Genomic DNA, 25,585 nt, shown 5'->3' with positions numbered 1-25,585 from the left:
ACTGAATATTAAAGATGCACAAACTCTTCATTCACGACATTACAGGTGACAGTGCTGACTCTGCGTAACAATCCTGCCTCTCAGTCAGAAGGATAGAGCTTGTGTTTATACATAGTTATCATGTATGAAACATGTTGCTGACTGGGTGCCCGCTCCGCAATGGGCCCAGTAGCGTGTGTGGCTGGTATAACTAACGTTTAACCTGCCCTTCTTAAAGCTGTGGTGCATTCAGGTTACAGTAGCTGGTAGAACAGTCTTGGGAAGATACAGGATAACAAAGGGAGCAGCAGGTTAGAGCAAACTGGGGTCTCTGACCCAGGGGTCAAACTGGGGTCTCTGACCCAGGGGTCAAACTGGGGTCTCTGACCCAGGGGTCAAACTGGGGTCTCTGACCCAGCGCGAGAGGCTTTAAAGAAAGAAAAGAAAGACTCGCATTTATATAGCACCTTTCGGGTCAACAGGACATCTCAAAGCATTTTACAGCCAATGAAGTCCTTTTGGAAGCCTAGTCACTATGGTAATGTAGGAAATGCAGCAGCCAATTTGCGCACAGCAAGCTCCCACAAACAGCAATGAGATAATGACCCAGGTAATCTGTTTTTGAGATGTTGATTGAGGGATAAATATTGGCCAGGACACTGGGGAGAACTCCCCTGCTCCTCTTCGGGATAGAGCCATGACAACTTTTACATTCACCCGAGCCGGCCGCTGACCCGGGGTTTAACGTCTCATCTGAAAGACGGCACCTCTGACAGTGCAGTGCTCCCTCAGGGCTGCACCCCAATGTTGTCATAGATTTTTGTGCTCAAGTCCTGGCGTGGGAGTTGAACCCAGATCCTTGTGACTCAGAGGCAATAATGCTACCAACTGAGCCACAGCTGAAACATTATTTCAGGAGGCTGTGAGGAGGAGAGGACATGTTCCCGGAGGGTCCCAAAAATCCCTCCAGCGCCCTGTAAAGGGAATGGGATCAGATGGCCGGGGAGATGAATTCCTGAGTCTGATCCCAATGATCTGACTGCGGTGCCAGAAGAAGCTCAATGACCTCACGCGGGTGGTCAGGGTCAGTGAATACATCTTGAAATAACATCTCCAACATGTCAAAACGCTGACCTCTCATGCTGCTCAATTCATCGCACCCCAATTATTAACCTGTCAGTAATCCCCAGCAAACAGGACTCGTACCTAATATTCAGATACTCCTCAATACTCTACCAATGCTGCTAACCTCACACTCACCCCTCACTGCTTCTACATACCTCCAGCTATTCAACTACGGCAGGCATATCACCCAAACACACTGCAACATAATCATTGACATTCTGCCCTGTTACAGGGCAAAGTGGCCCATAACTGCCCTCTCCCGTTTTGTCCAGGTTGAGGGTAATGGTGATCTACATGGCATTTGGCAATGCCATCTATACCCTGCTCCATGGCTGTTGGTACATTTGAAGGAGGTGGCACAATTCAGTGAGCACCTCCTTTGTGAAAGCTGGTTACACACAAACTGCCCCTGGCTGAGGGGGTGGTGGAGACAATTCCCTGATGACCCTGAAGGAGCAGGGCCTTCTCTAGAGAGCCCCCACCTTCCTCAGCGCCATGCTTCCCCCTTTCTGCAGCCTCTGCTCCATCTCCCTGTTGTTCTGCAACCCAAGAGGGCTCTGCAGTCCTGCCACATCCAGTCGTGAATGGTGGTGGACAATTAAACAACTCACTGGAGGAGGAGGCTCCACAAATATCCCCATCCTCAATGATGGCGGAGCCCAGCACATCAGTGCAAAAGATAAGGCTGAAGCATTTGCTACAATCTTCAGCCAGAAGTGCCGAGTGGATGATCCATCTCGGCTTCCTCCTGAGGTCCCCAGCATCACAGGTACCAGTCTTCAGCCAATTCAACTGACTCCATGTGATATCAAGAAACAGCTGAAGGCACTGGATACTACAAAGACTATGGGCCCTGACAATATTCTGGCAATAGGACTGAAGACTTGTGCTCCAGAACTTACTGCACCCCTAGCCAAGCTGTTCCAGCACAGCTACAACACTGGCATCTACCCGGCTATGTGGAAAATTGCCCGGTTATGCCCTGTACACAAAAAACAGGACAATTACCGTCCCATCAGTCTACTCTCAGTTATCAACAATGTCATGGAAGGGGTTCAACAGTGTTATCAAGCTGCTACTCACTGACACTCAGCTCCTGACCTCATTACAGCCTATAGGTCCAAACATGGACAAAAGAGCTGAACTCCCGAGGTGAGTTGAGAGTGACTGGAGTCAATGGGAATCAGGGGAAAACTCTCCGCTGGTTGGAGTCATACCCAGCACAAAGGAAGATGGTTGTGGTTGTTGGAGGTCAGTCATCTCAGCTCCAGGACATCACTGCAGGAGTTCCTCAGGGTAGTGTCCTAGGCCCAACCATCTTCAGCTGCTTCATCAATGCCCTTCCTTCCATCATAAGGTCAGAAGTGGGGATGTTCACTGATGATTGCACAATGTTCAGCATCATTCGTGACTCCTCAGATACTGAAGCAGCCCATGTCCAAATGCAGCAAGACCTGGACAATATCCAGGCTTGGGCTGACAAGTGGCAAGTAACATTTGCGCCACACAAGTGTCAGGCAATGACCATCTCCAACAAGAGAGAATCCAACCATCACCCCATGACGTTCAATGGCATTACCATCGCTGAATCCCCCACTATCACATCCTGGGGGTTACCATTGACCAGAAACTGAACAAAGGAGAATCTAACCAAATTTATTTTTTAATTCATTTGGCAGCAATCTGCATTTATAAAGTGTCTTTAACATAATAAAATGCCCCAAAGTGCTTCACTGTTTTATCAAACAAAATTTGGCAGCAGGCCCCATGAGGAGACATTAGGTCAGAAGATCTAAAGCTTGGCTGGAGAGGTCAGATTTAATGAGCAGCTTAAAAGAGGAGAGAGAGAGGTTTGGATGTGGGTATCAACTGCAAGGTCAGCATTTATTATCCATCCCTAATTGCCCTTGAGAAGGTGGTGGTGAGCTGCCACCTTAAACTGCTGCAGTCCATGTGGTGTAGGTACACCCATAGTGCTGTTAGGAAGGGAGTTCCAGGATTTTGACCCAGTGACAATGAAGGAACGGCGATATATTTCCAAGTCAGGATGGTGAGTGACTTGGGGGGGATCTTCCAGGTGGTGGTGTTCCCATCTATCTGCTGCCCTTGGCCTTCTAGATGGTAGTGGTCGTGGGTTTGGAAGGAGCTGTCGAAGGAACCTTGGTGAATTGCTGTAGTGCATCTTGTAGATGGTACACACTGCTGCTACTGTGCGTCGGTGGTGGAGGGAGTGAATGTTTGTGGATGTGGTGCCAATCAAGCGGGCTGCTTTGTCCTGGATGGTGTCGAGCTTCTTGAGTGTTGTGGGAGCTACACTCATCCAGGCAAGTGGGGAGTATTCCATCCCACTCCTGACTTGTGCCTTGTAGATGACGGAGTTGGCCTCATCCAGAAAAGGCTCAGGTTGTCGGAGGGAATGAGGGCACGTGGAGGGGTGAAAAGTGCTGGGATGTGGATCTTGTGCTCAGTGTTTAAAGTAGAATGTCTGAATTTTCCAATGACATGAATGAGCTGGACGCTGTATTTAGGTGTGCTTTGCTGATAAATTAAGAGGTGAGGAGGATTTTAGAGATTCACCTGCTCTAACGTCTCTATTGTTTTAGGGCTGCTGGTGGGAGTTGTTCTCCGATATGGGATCCACGTTCCCACCGATGTCAATAACGTGACCCTGAGCTGTGAGCTGGAGGATAGCCCCGCCACCTTATTAATTAATGTCAGTGGGAAGATTTATGAATACACGATGAAAAGTGAAATAAATCCCAAGGATATTAATAATGTGCAAGATAATGAGATGCTGCAAAAGGTAAAATCAATTCCTGATTCAACTCACTGATAGGTGGAGAATCCATGGGTCATGGGTGAGGGGTAGAGTTGGGTGAGGGAAGGGGTGAGAGGGTGAGAGTGTGGCGGAGTTGGGGAGAAGAGGAGGAATGGGAGATGGATGAGTGGTAGAGTGAGGGATGGGGTGAGTGTGAAGAGGTGGAGGAATAGAGGTGGGAGGGAGTGGAATTGGGGAGAATGGGAAGGGGATGGGGAGAGGGGGTAGTGGGGTTGAAAAAGGGATGTGGGAGCAGGGCAGTGTGCAGTGGGGGGAGTGGCAGTGTTTGATTGGGAGGAAGGGGTGGAGAATGGGGAAGTGGAGGGGGTGGGTGGGGGATAATGGAGGGAGTTGGGGGGTTGGATGGGGAGAGTGGAGAGGGTGATGAAAGGGGGTGGGGGATAATGGAGGGAGTGGGGGGAGTGGGGGGGTTGGGTGGGGAGAGTGGAGGGGGTGATGAAAGGGGGTGGGGGATAATGGAGGGAGTTGGGGGGTTGGATGGGGAGAGTGGAGGGGGTGATGGAAAGGGGGTGGGGGATAATGGAGGGAGTGGGGGTTGGATGGGGAGAGTGGAGGGGGTGATGGAAAGGGGGTGGGGGATAATGGAGGGAGTGGGGGTTGGATGGGGAGAGTGGAGGGGGTGATGGAAAGGGGGTGGGGGATAATGGAGGGAGTGGGGGAGTGGGGGGGTTGGGTGGGGAGAGTGGAGGGGGTGATGAAAGGGGGTGGGGGATAATGGAGGGAGTGGGGGGAGTGGGGGGGTTGGGTGGGGAGAGTGGAGGGGGTGATGAAAGGGGGTGGGGGATAATGGAGGGAGTGGGGGGAGTGGGGGGGTTGGGTGGGGAGAGTGGAGGGGGTGATGAAAGGGGGTGGGGGATAATGGAGGGAGTGGGGGGGTTGGGTGGGGAGAGTGGAGGGGGTGGGGGGTAATGAAGAGGCTGAGGAGTGGGGAGTAAGGCCTGAGGTTCCCCCCCCCCCCCAGATTTTGACTCTGTGCCATTCCTCCTCCTCCACTTTACAGGTGACCTTTGACCCTGAGGTGTTCTTTAACATCTTGCTGCCGCCTATTATATTTTATGCTGGTTATAGTCTGAAACGGGTGAGTCAAATTATTTTAATTCTGATATTCATCAGTGCAGCTGATGTACTTTTCTATAATTTAGTTAAATATACATTAGAATAAATTTCTCCACAAACAGTAAGATTCAGTTTGAGTTGGAATGTCTCTGCGCTGTGTGTATAAAGTGTCTGTTCAGAGTGTTCACATCTACATTGTTGGTTGGATTCGGGATATTTTATTATTGATTATGATATTTCTGGAGGCCGATCCCAAAGTTTAAATTCCTGCCCCTGGAGATTTGTTTGGATTCTGTGTGTTGGGAAATTTATAACTTTTTGTATTTCCAGCGGCATTTTTTCCGGAACTTAGGCTCCATTTTGGCCTACGCTTTCATTGGGACCGTCATTTCCTGCATTGTCATTGGGTGAGTATTAACAACGCACTAACCAATCACGTTCTTGATTCTGACCATCAATAAACTGAGACATAAATTTCCTCTACCTGTTCATTGTGAGACAGTTTAGAGTTTAACTGAGGTTTAGAGGGTAGGGATTATACACCTCCTGTGGCTTAAGGGCCTGTGGGTTAATCATTACACAAAATTGCTGGCTTCATTTCTGTTTCACTTCCAAAGTAGCATCCAATCATTTCATTAAATGAATCAAAAAATAAAGAACTTATATTTTCACAGACCTTTTACAATAATCACAGAAAGTCAGTGTGCAGGTACAGCACTGAAATGGGAAGGCAAATAGAATGCTGGCCTTTATTGAATATGGATGGGGGGCGGAGTTTAAAAGTGAGGACATCCAAAGAGCCATTTAACTGTAGCAAGACTTCCTTATTCTTCTACTCCAGTCTCCTTTCAATACAGGCCAACATGCCATTTGGGTTTTGGTGAGCCCACATCTGGAATACTGTGTGCAGTTTTGGTCTCCACATTTAAGGAAGGATAGACTTGCATTGGAGGTGATACAGCGAAGGTTCACTAGATTGGTCACTGGGATGAGTGGGTTATCCTATGAGAGACTGAGTAAATTGGGTCTATATTCTCTGGAGTTCAGAAGAATGAGAGGTGATCTCTTTGAAACCTACCAAATTCTGAAGGGCTTTGACAGGGTAGATGCTGAAAGATTGTTTCTGCTGCTCAGGGAAATCTAAAACTCAGGGGCACAGCTTCAGGATAAGAGGTTGGGGGAGGGTTTTTTATTCGTTCACGGGACTTGGGCGTTGCTGGCTGGGCCAGCATTTATTACCCATCCCTAGTTGCCCTTGTGAAGGTGGTGGTGAGCCGCCTTCTTGAACCGCTGCAGTCCATGTGGTGTAGGTACATCCACAGTGCTGTTAGGAAGGGAGTTCCAGGATTTTGACCCAAGGACAGTGAAGGAACGGTGATATATTTCCAAGTCAGGATTGTGAGTGGCTTGGAGAAGAACTTCCAGGTGGTGGTGTTCCCATCTATCTGTTGCCCTTGTCCTTCTAGATGGTAGTGGCCTTGGGTTTGGAAGGTGCTATCAAAGGAGTCCTGGTGAATCGCTGCAGTGGATCTTGTAGATGGTACACACTGCTGCTACTGTGCATCGGTGGTGGAGGGAGTGAATGTTTGTGGATGTGGTGCCAATCAAGCGGGCTGCTTTGTCCTGGATGGTGTTGAGCTCCTTGAGTGTTGTGGGAGCTGCACTCATCCAGGCAAGTGGAGAATATTCCATCACACTCCTGACTTGTGCCTTGTAGATGGTAGACAGGCTTTGGGGAGTCAGGAGGTGAGTTACTCGCTGCAGGATTCCTAGCCTCTGACCTGCTCTTGTAGCCACAGTATTTATATGGCTAATCCAGTTCAGTTTCTGGTCAATGGTAACCCCCAGGATGTTGATAGTGGGAGATTCAGTGATGGTAATGCCATTGAACGTCAAGGGGCGATGGTTGGATTCTCTCTTGTTGGAGATGGTCATTGTCTGGCACTTGTGTGGCGCGAATGTTACTTGCCACTTGTCAGTCCAAGCCTGGATATTGTCCAGGTCTTGCTGCATTTGGACATGGACTGCTTCAGTATCTGAGGAGTCGCAAATGATGCTGAACATTGTGTAATCATCTGCGAACATCCCCACTTCTGACCTTATGATGGAAGGAAGGTCATTGATGAAGCAGCTGAAGATAGTTGGGCCGAGGACACTACCCTGAGGAACTCCTGCAGTGATGTCCTGGAGCTGAGATGACTGACCTCTAACAACCACAACCATCTTCCTTTGTGCTAGGTATGACTCCAACCAGCAGAGAGTTTTCCCCCTGATTCCCATTGACTCCAGTTTTGCTAGGGCTCCTTGATGCCACACTCAGTCAAATACAGCCTTGATGTCAAGGGCACTCATTCTCACCTCACCTCGGGAGTTCAGCTCTTTCGTCCATGTTTGAACCAAGGCTGTAATGAGGTCAGGAGCTGAGTGGCCCTGGCAGAACCCAAACTGGATGTCAGTGAGCAGGTTATTGCTAAGCAAGTGCTGCTTGATAGCACTGTTGATGACCCCTTCCATTACTTTACTGATGATCAAGAGTAGACTGATGGGGTGGTAATTGGCCATGTTGGATTTGTCCTGCTTTTTGTGTACAGGACATACTTGGGCAATTTTCCACATAGCCGGGTAGATGCCAGTGTTGTAGCTGTACTGGAACAGCTTGGCTAGGGGCCCAGCAAATTCTGGAGCACAGGTCTGCACTATTGCTGGAATATTGTCAGGGCCCATAGCCTTTTGCTGTATCTCGTGCTTCAGCCGTTTCTTGGTATCACTTGGAGTGAATCAAATTGACTGAAGACTGGCATCTGTGAAGCTGGGAACCTCCAGAGGAGGCCGAGATGGATCATCTGCTTGGCACTTCTGAACTAAAGATTGTTGCAAATGCTTCAGCCTTATCTTTTGCACTGATGTGCTGGGCTCCTCCGTCATTGAGGATGGGGATATTTGTGGAGCCTCCTCCTCCAGTGAGCTGTTAATTGTCCACCACCATTCACAACTGGATGTAGCAGGACTGCAGAGCTTAGATCTGATCCATTGGTTGTGGGATCGCTTAGCTCTGTCTATCACTTGCTGCTTATACTGTTTGACACACAAGTAGCCCTGTGTTGTAGCTTCACCAGGTTATTACCTCATTTTTAGGTATGCCTGTTGCTGCTCTTGGCATGCCCTCCTGCACTCTTCATTGAACCAGGGTTAATCCCCTGGCTTGGTGGTAATGGTAGAGTGGAGGATATGCCGGGCCATGAGGTTACAGATTGTGGTTGTATATAATTGCCGAATTGGTATCTGTTGTAAGGGTGAATGTGTGGGTAATGAGGTGGCTGCAGCTGATTTGCAGGCGTGAGATGCCAGTGATGGACTGTGTACGAGGGGAGCGCCGACCCCAGGATTCCTGGTGCTGCTTATCAGAAACTGACATAAATAAAACTGTCCAATCACTGCCCAGAATGAATTCTCAGCTCCTTCTCTCTTTCAATAGGTTGATTATGTACGGCTGCGTCAAGCTGATGGCTCTGATTGGCCAACTGAGTGGGGACTTTTATTTCACAGACTGCCTGCTCTTTGGGGCTTTTATTTCTGCAACTGACCCAGGTACGTGAAACTGGACAATCAGCAGGTGGGGGCTTCACACTGGAGCCAGGATAGTGGGGGGAGGGGGAGAAGGGATAGAGGAGTTAAGGAAAGCATTAAACTTAAGGAAAAAGCATATAACTGCGCAAAGATGAGAGGCAGGGCAGATGATTGGGCAGAATATAAAGAGCAGCAGAGAATGACTGAAAGGTTAATCAGGAGAAAGAAGTTAGAGAATGAGAGGAAGGTAGCTATAAATGTAAAAATGGATAGCAAGAGTTTCTACAGGTATTTAAAAAGGAAAAGAGTAAATAAAGTGAGTGTTGGTCCTCTAGAGAGTGACAGTGGGGAGTTAATAGTCGATAATAAGGAAATGGCGGAAGAAATGAACAAATATTTTGCTTCTGTCTTCACTATAGAGGATACAAAAAACATTCCAGTAATAGCAGCAAATCAGGTGGTGAACGGGAGAAAGGAACTTGGTGAAATTGAAATCACTGGGGAAATGGTACTGAGCAAATTGATGGAGCTGTGGGCTGGCAAGTCTCCAGGTTCCGAAGGACTACATCCTAGGGTCTTAAAAGAGGTGGCAAATGAGGTAGTCGATGCACTGGTGTTAATTTTCCAAAATTCACTAGATTCTGGAAAGGTTCTATCAGATTGGAAAGTAGCAAATGTAACCCCTCTATTCAAGGAGGGAGGAAGGCAGAAAACAGGAAACTATAGACCAGTTAGCTTGATGTCTGTCATGGGGAAGTTATTAGAATTGATCATTAAGAAGGTTATAGCTGGGCACTTAGAAGAGCTCAAGGCAATTGGGAAGAGTCAGCATGGTTTTGCGACTGGAAAATCATGTTTAACCAATTTATTGGAGTTTTTTGAAGGAATAACATGTGCGGTGGATAAGGGGAGCCTGGAGATGTACTGTACCTGGATTTCCAGAAGGCATTTGATAAGGTGCCACATCAAAGGTTATTACGGAAAATAAAAGCCTATGGTGTAGAGGGTAACATATTAGCATGGATAGAAGATTGGCTGGCTGGCAGAAAGCAGAGAGTATGCATAAATGGGTCTTTTTCGAATTGACAGGATGTGACACGTGGAGTCCCACAGGGGTCTGTACTGGGGCCTCAACTTTTTACAATTTACATCAATGACGTAGATGAGGGGGGTGAAGACATGGCAGCTAAATTTGCAGATGACACAAAGATAGGTAGGAAAGTATGTTGTGAAGAGGACATGAGGAGGTTGCAGATGGATATAGATAGGTTGAGTAAGTGGACAAAGATCTGGCAAATGGAGTTTAATGTGAGAAAATGTGAAGTTGTTCACTGGCAGGAAGAACAAAAAAGCAGAGTATTACTTAAATGGAGAAGGGCTGCATAATTCTGAGGTGTAAAGGGATCTCGGTGTTCTAGTACATGAGTCACAAAAAGTTAGTATGCAGGTACAGCAAGTAATTAAGAAGGCTAATGGAATGCTGTCCTTTATTACGAGAGGGATTGAACATAAAAGGAAGGATGTTATGCTTCAGTTATACAGGGTATTGGTGAGATCGCACCTCGAATACTGTGTGCAGTTTTGGTCTCTTTATTTAAGGAAGGATGTAAATGCGTTGGAGACGGTTCAGAGGAGGTTTACTAGATTGACACCTGGAATGAGTGGGTTGTCTTATGAGGAAAGGTAGGACAGATTGGGCTTGTTTCCACTGGAGTTTAGAAGAGTGAGGGGTGATTTGATTGAAGTTTACAAGATCCTGAACGGCCTTGACAAGGTGGACATGGAAAGGATGTTTCCTCTTGTGAGTGAGTCCAGAACGAGGGGGCACTGTTTTAAAATTAGGGATCACCCTTTTTAGGACAGAGATGAGGAGAAATTCTTTCTCTCAGAGGGTTGTGTGACTGTGGAACTCTCTGCCTCAGAAGTCAGTGGAGGCGGAGTCATGAATATTTTTAAGGCAGAGGTAGATAGATTCCTGTTAGGGAAGGGAATCAAAGGTTATCGGGGTTAGATGGGAACGTGGAAATCGAAACACAAATGGATCAGCCATGATCTTATTGAATGGCGGAGCAGGCTCAAGGGGCCGAAAGGTCTACTCCTGTTCCTATATCTTATGTTCTTACCTTCTAGAAGGGAAGCAGTGGAGGGAGTTAGAGAGGGAGGGGAGGAGTGGGCAGAGAGAGAAAGGGAGGGGAGGAGTGGTGAGGGAGAGAGGGAGGGGAGGAGTGGGGGGAGGGAGGGGGGAGAGGGAGGGGAGGAGTGGGGGAGGGAGAGAGGGAGGGGAGGAATGGGGGAGGGAGAGAGGGAGGGGAGGAATGGAGGAGGGAGAGAGGGAGGGGAGGAATGGGGGAGGGAGAGAGGGAGGGGAGGAATGGGGGAGGGAGAGAGGGAGGGGAGGAGTGGGGGAGGGAGAGAGGGAGGGGAGGAGTGGGGGAGGGAGAGAGGGAGGGGAGGAGTGGGGGAGGGAGAGAGGGAGGGGAGGAGTGGGGGGAGGGAGAGGGAGGGGAGGAGTGGGGGGAGGGAGAGAGGGAGGGGAGGAGTGGGGGGAGGGAGGGGAGGAGTGGGGGAGGGAGGGAGGAGTGGGGGAGGGAGGGGAGGAGTGGGGGAGGGAGAGAGGGAGGGGAGGAGTGGGGGGAGGGGGGAGTGGGGGGTGGGAAAAAGGGAGGGGGAGGGAAGGAATGGGGGAGGGGAGGAGTGGGGGAGTGAGAAGTAACAAGGGACTTCTACTTATGAAACCTTTATAAGTTGTAAACAAGGGAATATTATTCAGTTTTAATTGACCCGAAAGTGGAAGCAACAGGAAAACATGAAAGATTTTTATATTTTGCAAAAGTTGGTTTCAAAGAGGTGCTTAGAACAATGAAGATGGAAGAGCAGAGTTATGTGGCTGTGTGGGGGAGATGTCCAGGTCTGTGCTGGGAGTCGGTGTGAAAGTGGTGAATTTGAAACAGCCATTGGGTTTTCAAGCCCCAGGTGTTGAGAAAGTGGCCTGTTTCTGAACCTTCCTTCTGGGTTTCTACAGCAGAGCGGAAGAGAGTGAGAAGCTGTGGGAACCTTTACTAAAGGGACAACAGGTTTTGCCTTGGGTAATATTGGTTAAGAATCTAAGTTGCCAAGTTTACTTGTGTGTTGTGACAAAGTGGTTTTTGAGGGGGGAGCATGTTTTAACTGTGTAATTTTAATCTTATGTGTTTAAGTTTATTTTTCCTCCTTGTTAATAAATCTTTTAATTTTAAAATCCTAAAAGTGTTACTAAGATTCTGGGATCAGTCGTTTCCTCTTCATTTTCAAAATCTTGAACTTGAACAAGAAATGGAACCGAAAAGACCCGAATTAGAAGAAAAAGAGAAATTAAAACACTTGAAAAAGAAAACAGCAGATTAAAAGAAATAAACATTTTTAAAAAGCTTGCACGGGTAAAAGAGGAGCCGGAAAAAGAAAAGAAAAGGTAGCAAGAGATAGAAATGCGAAAGCTGAACTTGAACTTCAGAGGGAGAGAGAGGTTAGTGACTGAGGAAAGAAATAGAGAGCTTCCGAGAGAGAGAGACCGACGCCAGACAGTATAAATTGTTGACATTGAAGCTTAGAATAAAGGAGGAAAGGAGATAGTCATTCAAATGGTGACTTTATCCCTTTGAGGAATTTGATTTAACTAAAAATCTTCAATGATGCCCAAATTTAGAGAGGATGGAGTTGAAAGATATTTTGCCCCATTTGAAAAGATAATTATGAAATTGAACTGGGACCATAATGTTACAGAGTGTTTTGTCAGGTATAGCAATGAATGTGTGTGCAAGCTTATCAGAGGAACAGTCTGCAGACTATGAGATACTGAAGAAGGCAATTTTAAATGCTTATGAGCTTTGCTGAAGTTTAGGACGATAAGGAAGAGACGTAATCAGACTTTTGTAGAGTTGGCAAGAGAAACAGAAACACTCCGGGATCAATGGTTTAGGCGTTATGATGTGGCAGGTGATGTGTGCCAGGTGGACCAAATCCACAAGGGAAACTTGGCCAGGCTATCACAATGGTTTCACAGTTTGTATTTATTACAAAAAGATTTGTACACTGAATTCTGAAGTAATGAGTCCACTAAGACCTTTAGCGTTTCTAAAAAAATTAAATTAAAATATTCATTAACAAAAGAAAAGATTTCAAGCACATACATAAGACTACAATTACTTAACACTATAACAACTCCTAAAATTCCTAATTAACCTGACACCCAGTTACACACCCCCTTTAAAGCAACAGTCCAAAATAGATTTTAAATTTAAAAAGCAAGCCAGCAAGTTACCACAGTACCCACTTGACAGTGCAATTCCAAAACACTTGTCTCCAACTTCAGTTATTGGACACAGCAGACTTTTGTAAAAATAGCTGGAGGCTTCCCGAAGGCTGTTTCACACACTCCTGTTAGATTTTACATGGCCCCCCAATATAGCTTTTCATTCTCCTTTATATATGTTTCTCTCTCTTTAATCTGTAAATTCCATTGTTCCATATATCTTTGGAAATGTACTTTTCCCATAATATAAAAACTTCCATGCTGCCAATATTGTCAGTAACCTTTGGGAAAAGTAAACACACTGCTTGGCCTTGCTAATCTGGCTAGTTGTAAACATCCTAACGTCCCTTTGAAATCCAAACATCCCCTTCACTTGGCTCCAATGTAATTAAATCACAGACAGAACCATCTACCCTCACACCCCTAAACCTACTTTACAACAAACCAGAAAAATATTGAGAAAATTAATATGCTTTCGTAACATAGGGCATTGAAGTTATACAGGACTTTTGAAAATGGAAGAATTTAGAAATAGTATTCCAGTAACTATCAAAGCCCATTTAGTTGAAGAACAAAGTGAAATGATCAGTGATGCTGGTGTTTTAGCCGATACTTATGATCTTTCACACAGTTGAGTGTAAGAAAAGGGTCATATGTGAATCAGCAAGGAAATTGGGGATATAGAAAAGCTAGTGATGGTAAAAATGTCAGTAAAAAGGAGCAAAATGAAGGACCCCAGCCTATTAAAGATGGGAAGGTGAAAGGCAGAGGTGAAGGGGGGGAGGTGGAATGTTAGTTACCATCGTAACAAGCCTGGATATACAAGATCAAATTGTTGTAAGTTAAACGGGAGACCGATTGCAGTGATAGGAACTGAGAAGAGTTCTGTAAGTAAAAGTGCTGTGGTTCTGAGACCCAAGTGCAGGTCAAACCAGTAAAACTTGTACAGGTGAAAAAGGATGAGTCAGTATTAGCCAGAGAGGTGGGAATGTATTCACAACCTACCCAAGGAAGTTCTGACCAGCAAGTTACAGAGATGTTCAAAGATTTTATATGTGAAGGGAAAGTATATCCTTGTTTACCATGAAGAGCAGGAAAGACTGGAAAGCTCTTGAGATCCAGGGGCCAGCCTGTCTTTAATGTTATGGGACACTGCCATCTGCTGTCCAGAAGGGTTGTTGCAGGAGAAAGTGTTAATTATTGAAATCATGGAAGGGTTCAGGTCTGTTTCATTATATAATGTGAAGTTAAAAAGTGATTTGAAAACAGGAGAGGTTATGTTTGGGGTAGTAGAGAAATTGCCCATTGCAGGGTCACAGAATTATACAGCACAGAAACAGGCCCTTCGGCCCATCGTGTCCATGCTGGTCATCTAGCATCTATCTATTCTAATCCCATTTTCCAGCACTTGGCCCTTAGCCTGTATGCTATGGCATTTCCTCAAATCTCTTCTAAGCATCCTGCCCCTTACCTTAAGTCTATACCCCCTGGTTATTTACACCTCCACTAAGGGGAACTGTTTCTTCCTATCTATCCTATCTATGCCCCTCATAATTTTGTATACCTCTATCAGGTCCCTCCTCAGCCTTCTCTGCTCTAAGGAAAATAACCCCAGCCTATCCAGTCTCTCTCCATAGCTGAAACGCTCCAGCCCAGGCAACATCCTGGTGAATCTCCTCTGCGCCCTCTCCAGTGCAGGGGTTCAGTTTATTCTAGGAAATGATATAGCTGGATCGCAAATATTGACTATGCCGACTGTGGTAGAGGAACCTGTTCAGATACAATCAACAGAGGGTTTACAGAAAGAGCATCCTGGATTGTTTCCAGACTGTGTGGTGACGAGATCACAGGCATACAAAATTAAACAGGAAAAGGAAGAATCCAAAAGACGGGGAGGATGCTGAACCTCAGTTTGCTGGATCCATCTTTGAAAAGATTACTCAGGAAGAGAAGATTAGAGAGAATGAGGCTGAGGTGCTTAATTCATTGAAGTTAGTGGAGTTACAGCAGAAGGAGCCAGAATTAAAACAGTTATATCAGACAGCTTATCCTGAGACTAAAGCAGAATACTTTCCAGAGTGTTATTACCTTAAAGACAATGTGTTAATGCAGAAGTGGAGACCGCTCATGTTCCAGTAGGTGAATAGTGGGCGATAGTGTATCAAGTAGTGACACCATCTGTGTACGAGAATGGAATTTTGAGAGTGGCTCATGAAATCCCAATGGCTGGACATTTGGGAACTAGGAAAACTCTAGCTAAGATACAAAAACATTTTGATTGGCCTGGACTACATAAAGATATAGTCAAATTCTATCAAACATGTCACACATGTCAGGTGATAGGAAAACCTCAAGCAGTAATTAAACTGGCACCTTTAATTCTAATTCCAGCATTTGAGGAACCTTGTAACAGGATCCTGATTGACTGCGTAGGACCCCTAACTAAGACTAAAAGTGGAAATTAGTGTTTACTGACAATCATGGATGTGTCCACGAGATTTCCAGAAGCAATACCTTTAAGGAAAATCACAGCAAAGGTGATTGTAGAGGAGTTAACCAAATTCTTTACAAGATATGGATTACCAAAAGAAATACAATCTGCTGAGGGTTCACATTTCATGTCCCAGCTGTTTAAAGAGGTAATGAACATCCCAGGAATAAAGCAATTTAGGTTGTCAGCCTATCACCCTAAATCAGAAGGTGCTTTAGAAAGGTGACATCAAACTTTAAAGACTATGATTCGAGGTTATGTTTAAGATTATCCACATGATTGGGACTGAGGGGTTCCATTCTCCTTGTTTGTTATTAGGGACGCCCCTAATGAGTCAACAGGGTTCAGTCCTTTTGAGTTAATTTATGGTCATGAAGTAAGGGGACCTCTCAAACTGAGTCAGGAGAAATTCTGAAAAAAGAGACACGTTAAATCATTTTGTCTTACACTCATCAGGAAACTTCGCAAGGATACCAATATAATGGGAAAGCAACAATTTATACTGTATGAGAAGAGAGTGCTAAATGGTCGGCAATTGGACTCTGATTGGTAGAGGTGTTGCCATGGGGAATGCACCAATTGATGGTGACTGATAGTTAACTGCCAAGCATTGCTACATATATTAATACACAGAGCCCTGTTCCTTGCAGACAGAAAGAACATGTACACACGTTGCACCTGTTTCAGCTAAACAAAATAAGTGACAGCTATTTGCTGACTCATTCCTTAGGGCAATGCCTCGACCAATCAGGGTCAAGCTGCCTGGTTTAAATTTCAAACAATGCTTGGCGGTTAACTCATGACGGACCAAATGCTGGAAAGTGGGATTAGGCTGGGGGGCTCGTTTTTCGTTCGGCACAGACACAATGGGCCAAGTGGCCTCTTCCTGTGCCATAAACTTTCTATGATTCTAAATTCTGATGTTATATGGGGAGACCCAGTATTGACGATTTTATTAATGACATCCATTATCTTGCAGTGACCGTGCTTGCAATATTCAATGAACTACAGGCTGATGTGGACCTGTACGCCCTGTTGTTTGGAGAAAGTGTGCTGAATGATGCTGTTGCCATTGTCCTGTCTTCGTAAGTATCCTACAGCTGATTATTGAATAAGAGAAACTTTGTCAATTGTCAATTAACAAGACACCAAATGAATCCCCACTGATACCCAAATTGTCATTAATCTGTTTGTTTTGAGTTTTTCATTTTCCCTGCACTCTTTTGTAAAATGTTATAATCTGCAGTTTATTGTCACCATAACCCCACTATTCAACATGTTTTGAGCTAGAGAATGGAACACTGCTAGTTTCAGCATTCCCTTGGCAGTTTAAACATGGACTAAAGCTCCCTCTGCACCTACCCCAACAACAGCTTCTGAGACCCTAGTACCTGCGGGTCAGTGGTTTCTGTTTCCCACATCTGGAGAGACTGCCACTCAGACTTGTACTGTCACTATCGATCCTGCCGTTGGATTCCAGATCCTAAACTTATTTCATGTTGGAAACTTGCATCCAGCAGACAGAGAACTTTCCCCTCTTGTCCAGAATGAATTTGAACCCTGGCCCCAGAATTGAAAGGTCACCTGTCATCGAGTCATTTCAATTTCTGTACTAACACCAAACTAATGGACCATAAAAGTCTGATATTCCCATCAGTCCCCCTCCCCTCTATAGCCCATACCATGTAACAGTTTTGAGGGGCTGAATGAACGAGTGAGTGGAGTCCTTAAACAGAAAGGGCTGCCAGTGTTTAGTGAAAGCCCTTGGAGAGTGGGCAGTCCCTCGGGATTGAGGGTGACTTGCTTCCGCTCTGGCTCAATGGGTCCTGACACAGCTGATAAGTCCAATGTGTGACCTGCAGACTCTCCATCACATGTGGAGCAGATGGTGCTTGGAGAATTGGGTAGATGAGGAGATTAAGGACATGAGCACTTGGAAAATTACAATATGATTAGGCTGAGTTAGCATATTTTTATGAAAGGAAAATTGTTCCCCCTTCCCTGTCCCCAATTCCAACCCATCTCCCAACACTTGAACTGACTGGGTCCTGAGGTAGGGTCTCCTGCCCCACTTTGGATTCATTCTATAAGGTGGGTAGAGAGATGCAGATTCTGGGCAAGTCGATAAGTCAAAATCCTGCCCAGACTCTACAGCCAGAACCAGATGGAGAGGACACTTCACCCTTACTCTTACCCCCAGTGAGGGAACCAACACAGGAGACAGCAGTTTACAGTTTATAAGCCCAACTCAACTGTGTAAGGGCAGGCACCATGGCTTACCTCCAACAGCGGGAAGGATCCTTGCATTCCGTTGGTCAGTCTCTTCCTGCCTCCAGATGGGCAGCCTCAGTCAATAATAAGAGTTGCCAACATCTGCCTTCCTCGATGGGTGTGTGAGGATTAGGGATCCTATCCTGACAAGTAGGTAGTAAATGGATACCCGTGAAACAAAAGGTGAGGACTGTGTGTCCTGGCAGGCTACAGACAATGTAGGTCGGACGGCGTTAATTGACTGAGAGTACACAAGTTCAACATCAACATTGCTGCTGTCCAAGAGACTAGATTGGCTGACACTGGATCAAAATATGAGGCCCATTATTGGCATGGCAAACGTGCGGAGTGGGTTGACATTGATAAGTGAGATTCCTGCCACAATCTCTGAACACCTCGTATTTCTTTGTCTGCTATCAGATGGAGGTTTGTCACCATCTGCACTTATGCACCAACCTGTATGCCAATGCTGAAGACAAAGATCATTTCTACAACAACCTAGATGATATTCTGAACCGTCTGCCACAAGGAGAAAAGGTATTTCTCCTGAGGAGTTTTAACACAAGCGTTGGATCAGACAGTTTCATGCCAAACATGCCTCAGTCATTGTGGTGTTGGTGTTGGCAAGATGAACTAAAATGGACAGTGGCTACTAAAGCTTAGTGCACTGGATGGGCTTTGTCCTGGAAAGTGTTGGTAATGCAGGAATCGCCACAAGATCTGAGATCGAGACACTGGCACCAACTTGACCGGATAATCACCACTCTTGCGACAGTTGTGCAGGGCTTTGGGAAAACCACACCTGGAATAGTGTGTGCAAATTCTGTCTGCGTAAAGGAAGATTATACTTGCATCAGAGGCAGTACCGCCAAGGTTCACTAAATTGGTCCCTGGGATGAGGGTTGTCCTGTGATGAGAGGCTGAGTAAATTGGATCTATATTCTCTGGAGCTTAGAAGAACGAGAGGCAATTTTATTTAAGCATACAAGATTCTGGAGGGGCTTGACAGGGTAGATACTGAGAGGTTGTTTTCCCTGGCTGGGGAATATAGAACAAGGGGGCACAGTTTCAGAATAAGGGATCGACCATTTAGGACTGATACAAGGAAAGATTTCTTCAATGGGTTGCAAATCTTTGGAATTCTCTACCCCAGAGGGTTGTGGATGCTCCATCGTTGCATACATTTAAGGATGAGATGGACAGATTTTTGGCCTCTCAGGGAATCAAAGAATAGAGGCAGGTGGGAATGTTTAACTGATGCTGAAGGTCAGCCATGATCATATTAAATGGTGCACCAGGTTCCACAGGCTGTATGGTCTTCTCCTGCTCCTATTTCTTATGTGCTTAGAAGATGTGATCTGTCCAGCATTCTTCACACCCACACCTATCACAATGAGATACTAATCACTTGCTTGTCAGTAGCAGATTGAAGGCACAACCACGGAAAATACATAAGTCCAAACACAATGACATTCCGCAAATCAAATTTCATGCACGAGGAATGATGACGAATGTCCAAAGTTCTTCCATCTGAGGGCTCACCAGATAATGCTGAAAAAGCATGGAAGTCCTCTGGTCAATCATCTACAAAGCTGCAGTAATCATGTTTGGCAAAGAAAAAACAGGAACAAAGATTGGTTTGAGACCCACCTTGCAGAAATGACTTCTGTCATTAAGCAAAGAGAACAGCTCGCCTGGCTTACAGCCTCTAATGCATTTGACAATCTCAGGCTGGCTAAGGCAAATGTACAGAAGACAGCAAGGTACAGTGCCAACAAGTATTGGATCAATCTATACAAAGAGATACAAACTGTTAGTGACATTGGTAACCTGCGCGCTACGTCTGACAGGATCAAAAAAGAATGAGGCCCAACCATTACCAAAGTTGCCCCTTTGAAATCTGGGGACAGGGAAATATAGATTGACAGGAACAAGCAGATAGCGTGTTAGGGGGAGCACTACTCTGAGCTACACTCACGTAGGACAGATCTCTCTTCTGCAGCTACCTGTCATGTTTAAGTTTGATGCAGAACCCTCATTATTTGAGCTCAAGAAGGCCATTGACTCCCTAGCAGCAAGGAAAGCATCTGGAAAGGACAGAATACCAACTGAGCTACTCAATGTGGAAAAACACACCTACTGCTTTACCTTCAAGACGACCTCATCCTCTGGCTTCAGAGCAGTCAGATCTATGGTAGACATAACCTTCCTACACCAGCTTCAAAAAAGGTGCAGAGAGCAGCAAATACCGCCCTACCTTACTTTTGTGTATCTCACTAAAGCATGAGCAGGAGGGGGTCTCTACTGGATACCAGAAGAAAATTGGTTGTCTTCCCAAGCTTTGCAGTCTCACACAGTCCATGATAACAGGACCATTCAGTTCAACACCACCACTTCGTACAGGTTTGAGACCAAGAATAGGGCGGAATAGGACTGTGACTTAGCCCCTAATCTGTTTGGCATCTTTTTCTCTGTCCCTCTGACCTATGCTTTCCCTGCCAACATAGGAGGAGTGTATCTCCATACAAGATCAAATGGCAACTCAACTTTTCAAGACTGAAAGCCAAGACATGTCCAATTAGAGAACTGTATGCTGCTGCTGATGATGCACTCATTGCCCAGATAGAAGACCAGCTCAAAAGACTCATGGATCATCTGTCCCATGCTTGTCATGTCCTCCCTCACCATCAGTGTCATGAAAAATGTAATTATGGGACAGGGTGTTGAGTGTCTGCCTGTGTTCAGACTCCACAACGCACTACTGGAAGCAGTCAGTAAATACTGCTACCACGGATCCACAGTAACAGACAAGCTGCCTCTTGACAAAGAGCTCAGCGCACACATTGGAAAGGCAGCCACCAACTTTGGCTGACTTACGAAACAGGCATGGAGAAACCACAAACTGACCTGTAGGACCAAGATGTTTATCTGTAAGGCCTGTATCCTCAGCACATTGCTGTATGGCAGCAAAGCCTGGACAACTTACACCTACCAAGAACAGAGGCTCACTACCCTCCACCTCTGATGTCTACGTTGCCTCCTTGGCATCATGTGGAAAGATACAGTCACCAATGCAGCAGCCCTTTCTAGGGCAAACATACCAAGCATGCTTGTGCTAATCAAGCAAAGGTGGCTTCACTGGCTTGGGCATGTGCACAGGATGGAAGGATATGCCATAATGGGTGAGTAGCCCATGCCAGGAGACCAGCAAGGTGCCCAAAACTGATTCAAGGATGCTGCCAGAAGAGACATCAATCATGACAAATGAGAAACTCTAGCGGACGATCGGTGTAAAACCAGCTGTGGGCAGGAGTTTGCCATCACGATGACGTGTGGTTTCAGAAGCTCCAAAACAGGCATCAGCCCTGCAAGCAGGCGTCAGCAGGGCAGGTAGTGCTTGAAGGGTCAGGTAGATGCATCGTTTGGAGGTTTCTGCGCTCTCTCCGACTCCTCGACTTCACCTCTCCATGTTCCCAAGGAAGCCCCTCGATGTGCTCGGTGCCTTCCCAAATGAACCTTCTCCATTTTGGTCAGTCACAAGCCGGGGATTGCCATGAGTCGACGGGAATGTTTGATCTCTACGGGGATGCTTTAAGGACATCCCTAAAGCATTCCTGCTGTCTTCCCGGGAGTCTCCTGCTACTACCAAGTTCCTAGTAGAAAAGCTGCTTCGAGAATCTGGCATCAGGCATACAAATGTCATGTCCCACCCAGCAGAGATTTACGTTTTGATGCTGGGGCTTTGGTGAGACCTGGAGAACCGTTTGCAGCTTTGTTTTCCTTGCCTCAGGAAGGATATACTTGCCTTAGAGGAGTTGCAGTGAAGGGTCAATGGATTGATTCCTGGGACAAGAGGACTCTCCAATGCTGAGAGGCTGAGTGAATCGGGCCTATGCTCTCTGGAGTCTAGAAGAATGAGAGATGATCTCATTGAAACTCATAGATTCCTGATTAACAAGGGGGTGAAAGGTTATTGTGGTTAGGTGGGAATGTGAAGTTGAGGTGATCAGCCATAACCTTATTGAATAGGGGAGCAGGCTCGAGGGGCTGAGTGGCCTATCCTGCTCCTAACTCATATATTCAAAACTTACAGGATTCTGAAAGGGTTTGACAGGGTTGATACTGAGAGGTTGTTTCCCCTGGTTGGGGAATCTAAAACACGGGGGCACAGTCTCAGGATAAGGGGCTGATCCTTAGAACTGAGATGAGGAGAAATTTCTTTACTCAAGAGGGATGTGAATCTTTGGAATTCTCTACCCCAGAGGGTTGTGGATGCTCCATCATTGAAAACATATAAGGCATAGACAGACTTTGAGAATTAAGGGATATGGGGAGGGGGCAGGAAAATGGAGTTGAAGCCCAAGATCAGCCATGAGCATATTGCATGGCGGAGCAGACTCGATGGGCTGAATGGCCTACTCCTATTTCTGTCCAGCCTGCTGTTTTGAGCAGGACTGAACATGCAATGGTTTGGCTGCTCTGGGAATATCAGTGTGCAGTTGCCTCTACTCCTGTCTTGGTGAATGTGCGTGTAGAGGGCTAAAGGTTCATAATCCAAGAGGGGCAGCCACACAGAACCTTGTTAATTGTCTTCTGCCTGGTATTGGTGAAATTAGAATCTCAGTATTAGTAAATACTGTAATAGTAAATTATCTTTCACTGAGTCACCTTAACTCTTAATATATTTAAACACAATAATCACACTCAGACCATCTATTTACAGAATTCTTAATTGTTTTGGGAAACAAAGAGTGCGTGAATCCATTGGGACTCGACTGCCTAATGCTACAGGGTTGGAGCAAAGTCCTATAACTGCATGGAAAACGCACATTGGATGTGGAGTAAACTTTGGTTGTGTGAACTCTTGGTAGCATTTGCACAGAAGAATATGTAATATTCACACACCTGAATAATATTTGCATACCCCTGATTATGTAATATTCGCATGCATGAATATGTAATATTCACATACATGAACATATAATTGCATATACAAATACATAGTTGCATACATGAATATGCAATAATCACTGACGTGCAATATTTGCACATGCAAGTGTAATATTTGTATGCACACATAATATTTGCATACATACTTAATATTTTCACACTTGAATGTGTAATATCTGCCCACACAAATGTCATATTTGCATACACAATACATAATTGCATACACGAGTACATGCTATTCGCATACACGAGTACATAATATTTGTGTAGATAAAGACATTCATAACCTGTCTACAGACATCATTGAATCTGCTGTGAAGGAAATTTCTAAACTGCACTTGCTACTTATCTGAATCTCAAATGCATGTTCTTTCTGAATTTCTGTGTTGCGTATTCCATACCTGGAATGGTTTTATTTCTAAGGGAGCACAGTGTTACTGGGTGTTGTCTGGTGGTGTTAGCCATGGGGTAGATGTACCACATACAATACCTGTGTCTACCTGTCCTGGTAAAGGCTTTCTCTGCAAAGACACCAACTGCTAATCCAGATTCCAAACTCCATCCTGAAGATTGAGTTGTGGTCTCGCTGTGCTACAGTTGACATCCAGTTTGAATTCGAAGTTGATTAGCCTCTGGTCTGTTTCCATCTCCTTCAGCCTAGTGACAGGATCATGTGCTCATGAAGGTTGGGCCCAGGATTCTGCTGTTGGATGTGAGGGTTTGATTCAGCACTGAGAGTATTGAGCTCTGCTCAGTGAACACAGGTCTCCCAGAATCTGAACTCGATGTTAAAAACCAGAAAATAAGATCACGGGATCACGGAATTGTTACAGTGCATGAGAAGGCCTTTCAGCTCATTGTGTCTGGGCCGCTTTCCAAATGAGGGCAGAAATATTTCGAACACAACCTTCAAACTCAAAACTGGCACATCATGCAGTGCTAAAGTTCAGGGGCTCATTAACCAATGTATGGAATAATGAATTATCCCATGAGTTTTTGTGAGATTCCCAAGTGTGGTTGGTGCAGTCTCTGTATTAAACAAGAACCTTTCCCATGGGATAATTTTCAAATACCTCGTCATCTGCTTTCTGCAAATCTCAGTCATCAAAACCTTGGATCAAACTGGGGAAAAACTCCATATTTATCATTGTGACCATCGCTCACTGACCTTACTTTTCTGAGTTAATTTAAATCAACAATCCCTGAGCATGCTAAATATAGATGATGTGATTTGCAAATGACTGATCTCCTAGTGTGTCCTGTGTTTGGAATTAACCCTCCCTCTTGTTAAACTTTAGTAATTTGTTTCTTAATTGGTCAGTACCGAGGGAGTGCTGCACTGTCGGAGGGTCTGTACTGAGGGAGTGCTGCACTGTCGGAGGGCCAGTACTGAGGGAGCGCTACACTGTTGGAGGGTCAGTACTGAGGGAGCGCTGCACTGCTGGAGGGTCAGTACTGAGGGAGAGCCGCACTGTCGGAGGGTCAGTACTGAGGGAGCGCTGCACTGTCGGAGGGTCAGTACTGAGGGAGTGCTGCACTGCCAGAGGGTCAGTACTGAGGGAGCGCCGCACTGTCAGAGGGTCAGTACTGAGGGAATGCTGCTTTGTTGGAGGGTCAGTACTGAGGAAGTGCAGCACTGTCGGAGGGTCAGTACTGAGGGAGTGCTGCACTGTCGGAGGGTCAGTACTGAGAGAGTGCTGCACTGTCGGAGGGTCAGTACTGAGGGAGTGCCGCACTGTCGGAGGATCAGTACTGAGGGAGTGCTGCACTGTCGGAGGATCAGTACTGAGGGAGTGCTGCACTGTCGGAGGATCAGTACTGAGGGAGTGCTGCAGTGCCGGAGGGTCAGTACTGAGGGAGTGCTGCAGTGCCGGAGGGTCAGTACTGAGGGAGTGCCGCACTGTCGGAGTGTCAGTACTGAGGGAGTGCCGCACTGTCGGAGGGTCAGTACTGAGGGAGTGCTGCACTGTCGGAGGATCAGTACTGAGGGAGTGCTGCACTGTCGGAGGATCAGTACTGAGGGAGTGCTGCAGTGCCGGAGGGTCAGTACTGAGGGAGTGCTGCAGTGCCGGAGGGTCAGTACTGAGGGAGTGCCGCACTGTCGGAGGGTCAGTACTGAGAGAGTGCTGCACTGTCGGAGGATCAGTACTGAGGGAGTGCTGCACTGTCGGAGGATCAGTACTGAGGGAGTGCTGCACTGTCGGAGGATCAGTACTGAGGGAGTGCTGCAGTGCCGGAGGGTCAGTACTGAGGGAGTGCTGCAGTGCCGGAGGGTCAGTACTGAGGGAGTGCCGCACTGTCGGAGGGTTAGTACTGAGGGAGTGCTGCAGTGCCGGATGGTCAGTACTGAGGGAGTGCTGCAGTGCCGGAGGGTCAGTACTGAGGGAGTGCTGCAGTGCCGGAGGGTCAGTACTGAGGGAGTGCCGCACTGTCGGAGGGTCAGTACTGAGGGAGTGCTGCACTGTCGGAGGGTCAGTACTGAGGGAGTGCTGCACTGTCGGAGGGTCAGTACTGAGGGAGTGCTGCACTGTCGGAGGGTCAGTACTGAGGGAGTGCTGCACTGTCGGAGGGTCAGTACTGAGGGAGTGCTGCACTGTCGGAGGGTCAGTACTGAGGGAGTGCTGCAGTGCTGGAGGGTCAGTACTGAGGGAGTGCCGCACTGTCGGAGGGTCAGTACTGAGGGAGTGCCGCACTGTCGGAGGGTCAGTACTGAGGGAGTGCTGCACTGTCGGAGGGTCAGTACTGAGGGAGTGCTGCACTGTCGGAGGGTCAGTACTGAGGGAGTGCTGCACTGTCGGAGGGTCAGTACTGAGGGAGTGCTGCACTGTCGGAGGGTCAGTACTGAGGGAGCGCTGCAGTGCTGGAGGGTCAGTACTGAGGGAGTGCTGCACTGTCGGAGGGTCAGTACTGAGGGAGTGCCGCACTGTCGGAGGGTCAGTACTGAGGGAGTGCTGCAGTGCTGGAGGGTCAGTACTGAGGGAGTGCTGCAGTGCTGGAGGGTCAGTACTGAGGGAGTGCT

General features: G+C 46.6%; 1 protein-coding gene across 2 annotated transcripts in view; it reads left to right on the top strand.

Annotated features, from left to right (window-relative positions):
• The first annotated feature begins 3,568 nt into the window (after positions 1 to 3,568).
• Positions 3,569 to 25,585, top strand: part of slc9a6a (solute carrier family 9 member A6a) — a 64,725-nt gene continuing 42,708 nt past the window's right edge. For both annotated transcript variants that reach the window (XM_078547733.1, XM_078547732.1), the window contains exons 1-6: positions 3,569 to 3,624; positions 3,708 to 3,907; positions 4,944 to 5,021; positions 5,330 to 5,406; positions 8,475 to 8,587; positions 16,325 to 16,430. In XM_078547733.1, coding sequence (XP_078403859.1) covers positions 3,845 to 3,907; positions 4,944 to 5,021; positions 5,330 to 5,406; positions 8,475 to 8,587; positions 16,325 to 16,430 — 437 coding nt within the window. In that variant the 5' untranslated portion in view covers positions 3,569 to 3,624; positions 3,708 to 3,844. The remainder of the gene's footprint in view (positions 3,625 to 3,707; positions 3,908 to 4,943; positions 5,022 to 5,329; positions 5,407 to 8,474; positions 8,588 to 16,324; positions 16,431 to 25,585) is intronic.

The sequence above is a fragment of the Cetorhinus maximus genome, chromosome 8 (assembly GCF_964194155.1).
Source record: "Cetorhinus maximus chromosome 8, sCetMax3.hap1.1, whole genome shotgun sequence".
In the NCBI taxonomy this organism is placed as follows: Eukaryota; Metazoa; Chordata; class Chondrichthyes; order Lamniformes; family Cetorhinidae; genus Cetorhinus; species Cetorhinus maximus.
Note: the sequence above shows the minus strand (reverse complement) of the source record. Positions and strands in the feature narration are given on the sequence as shown.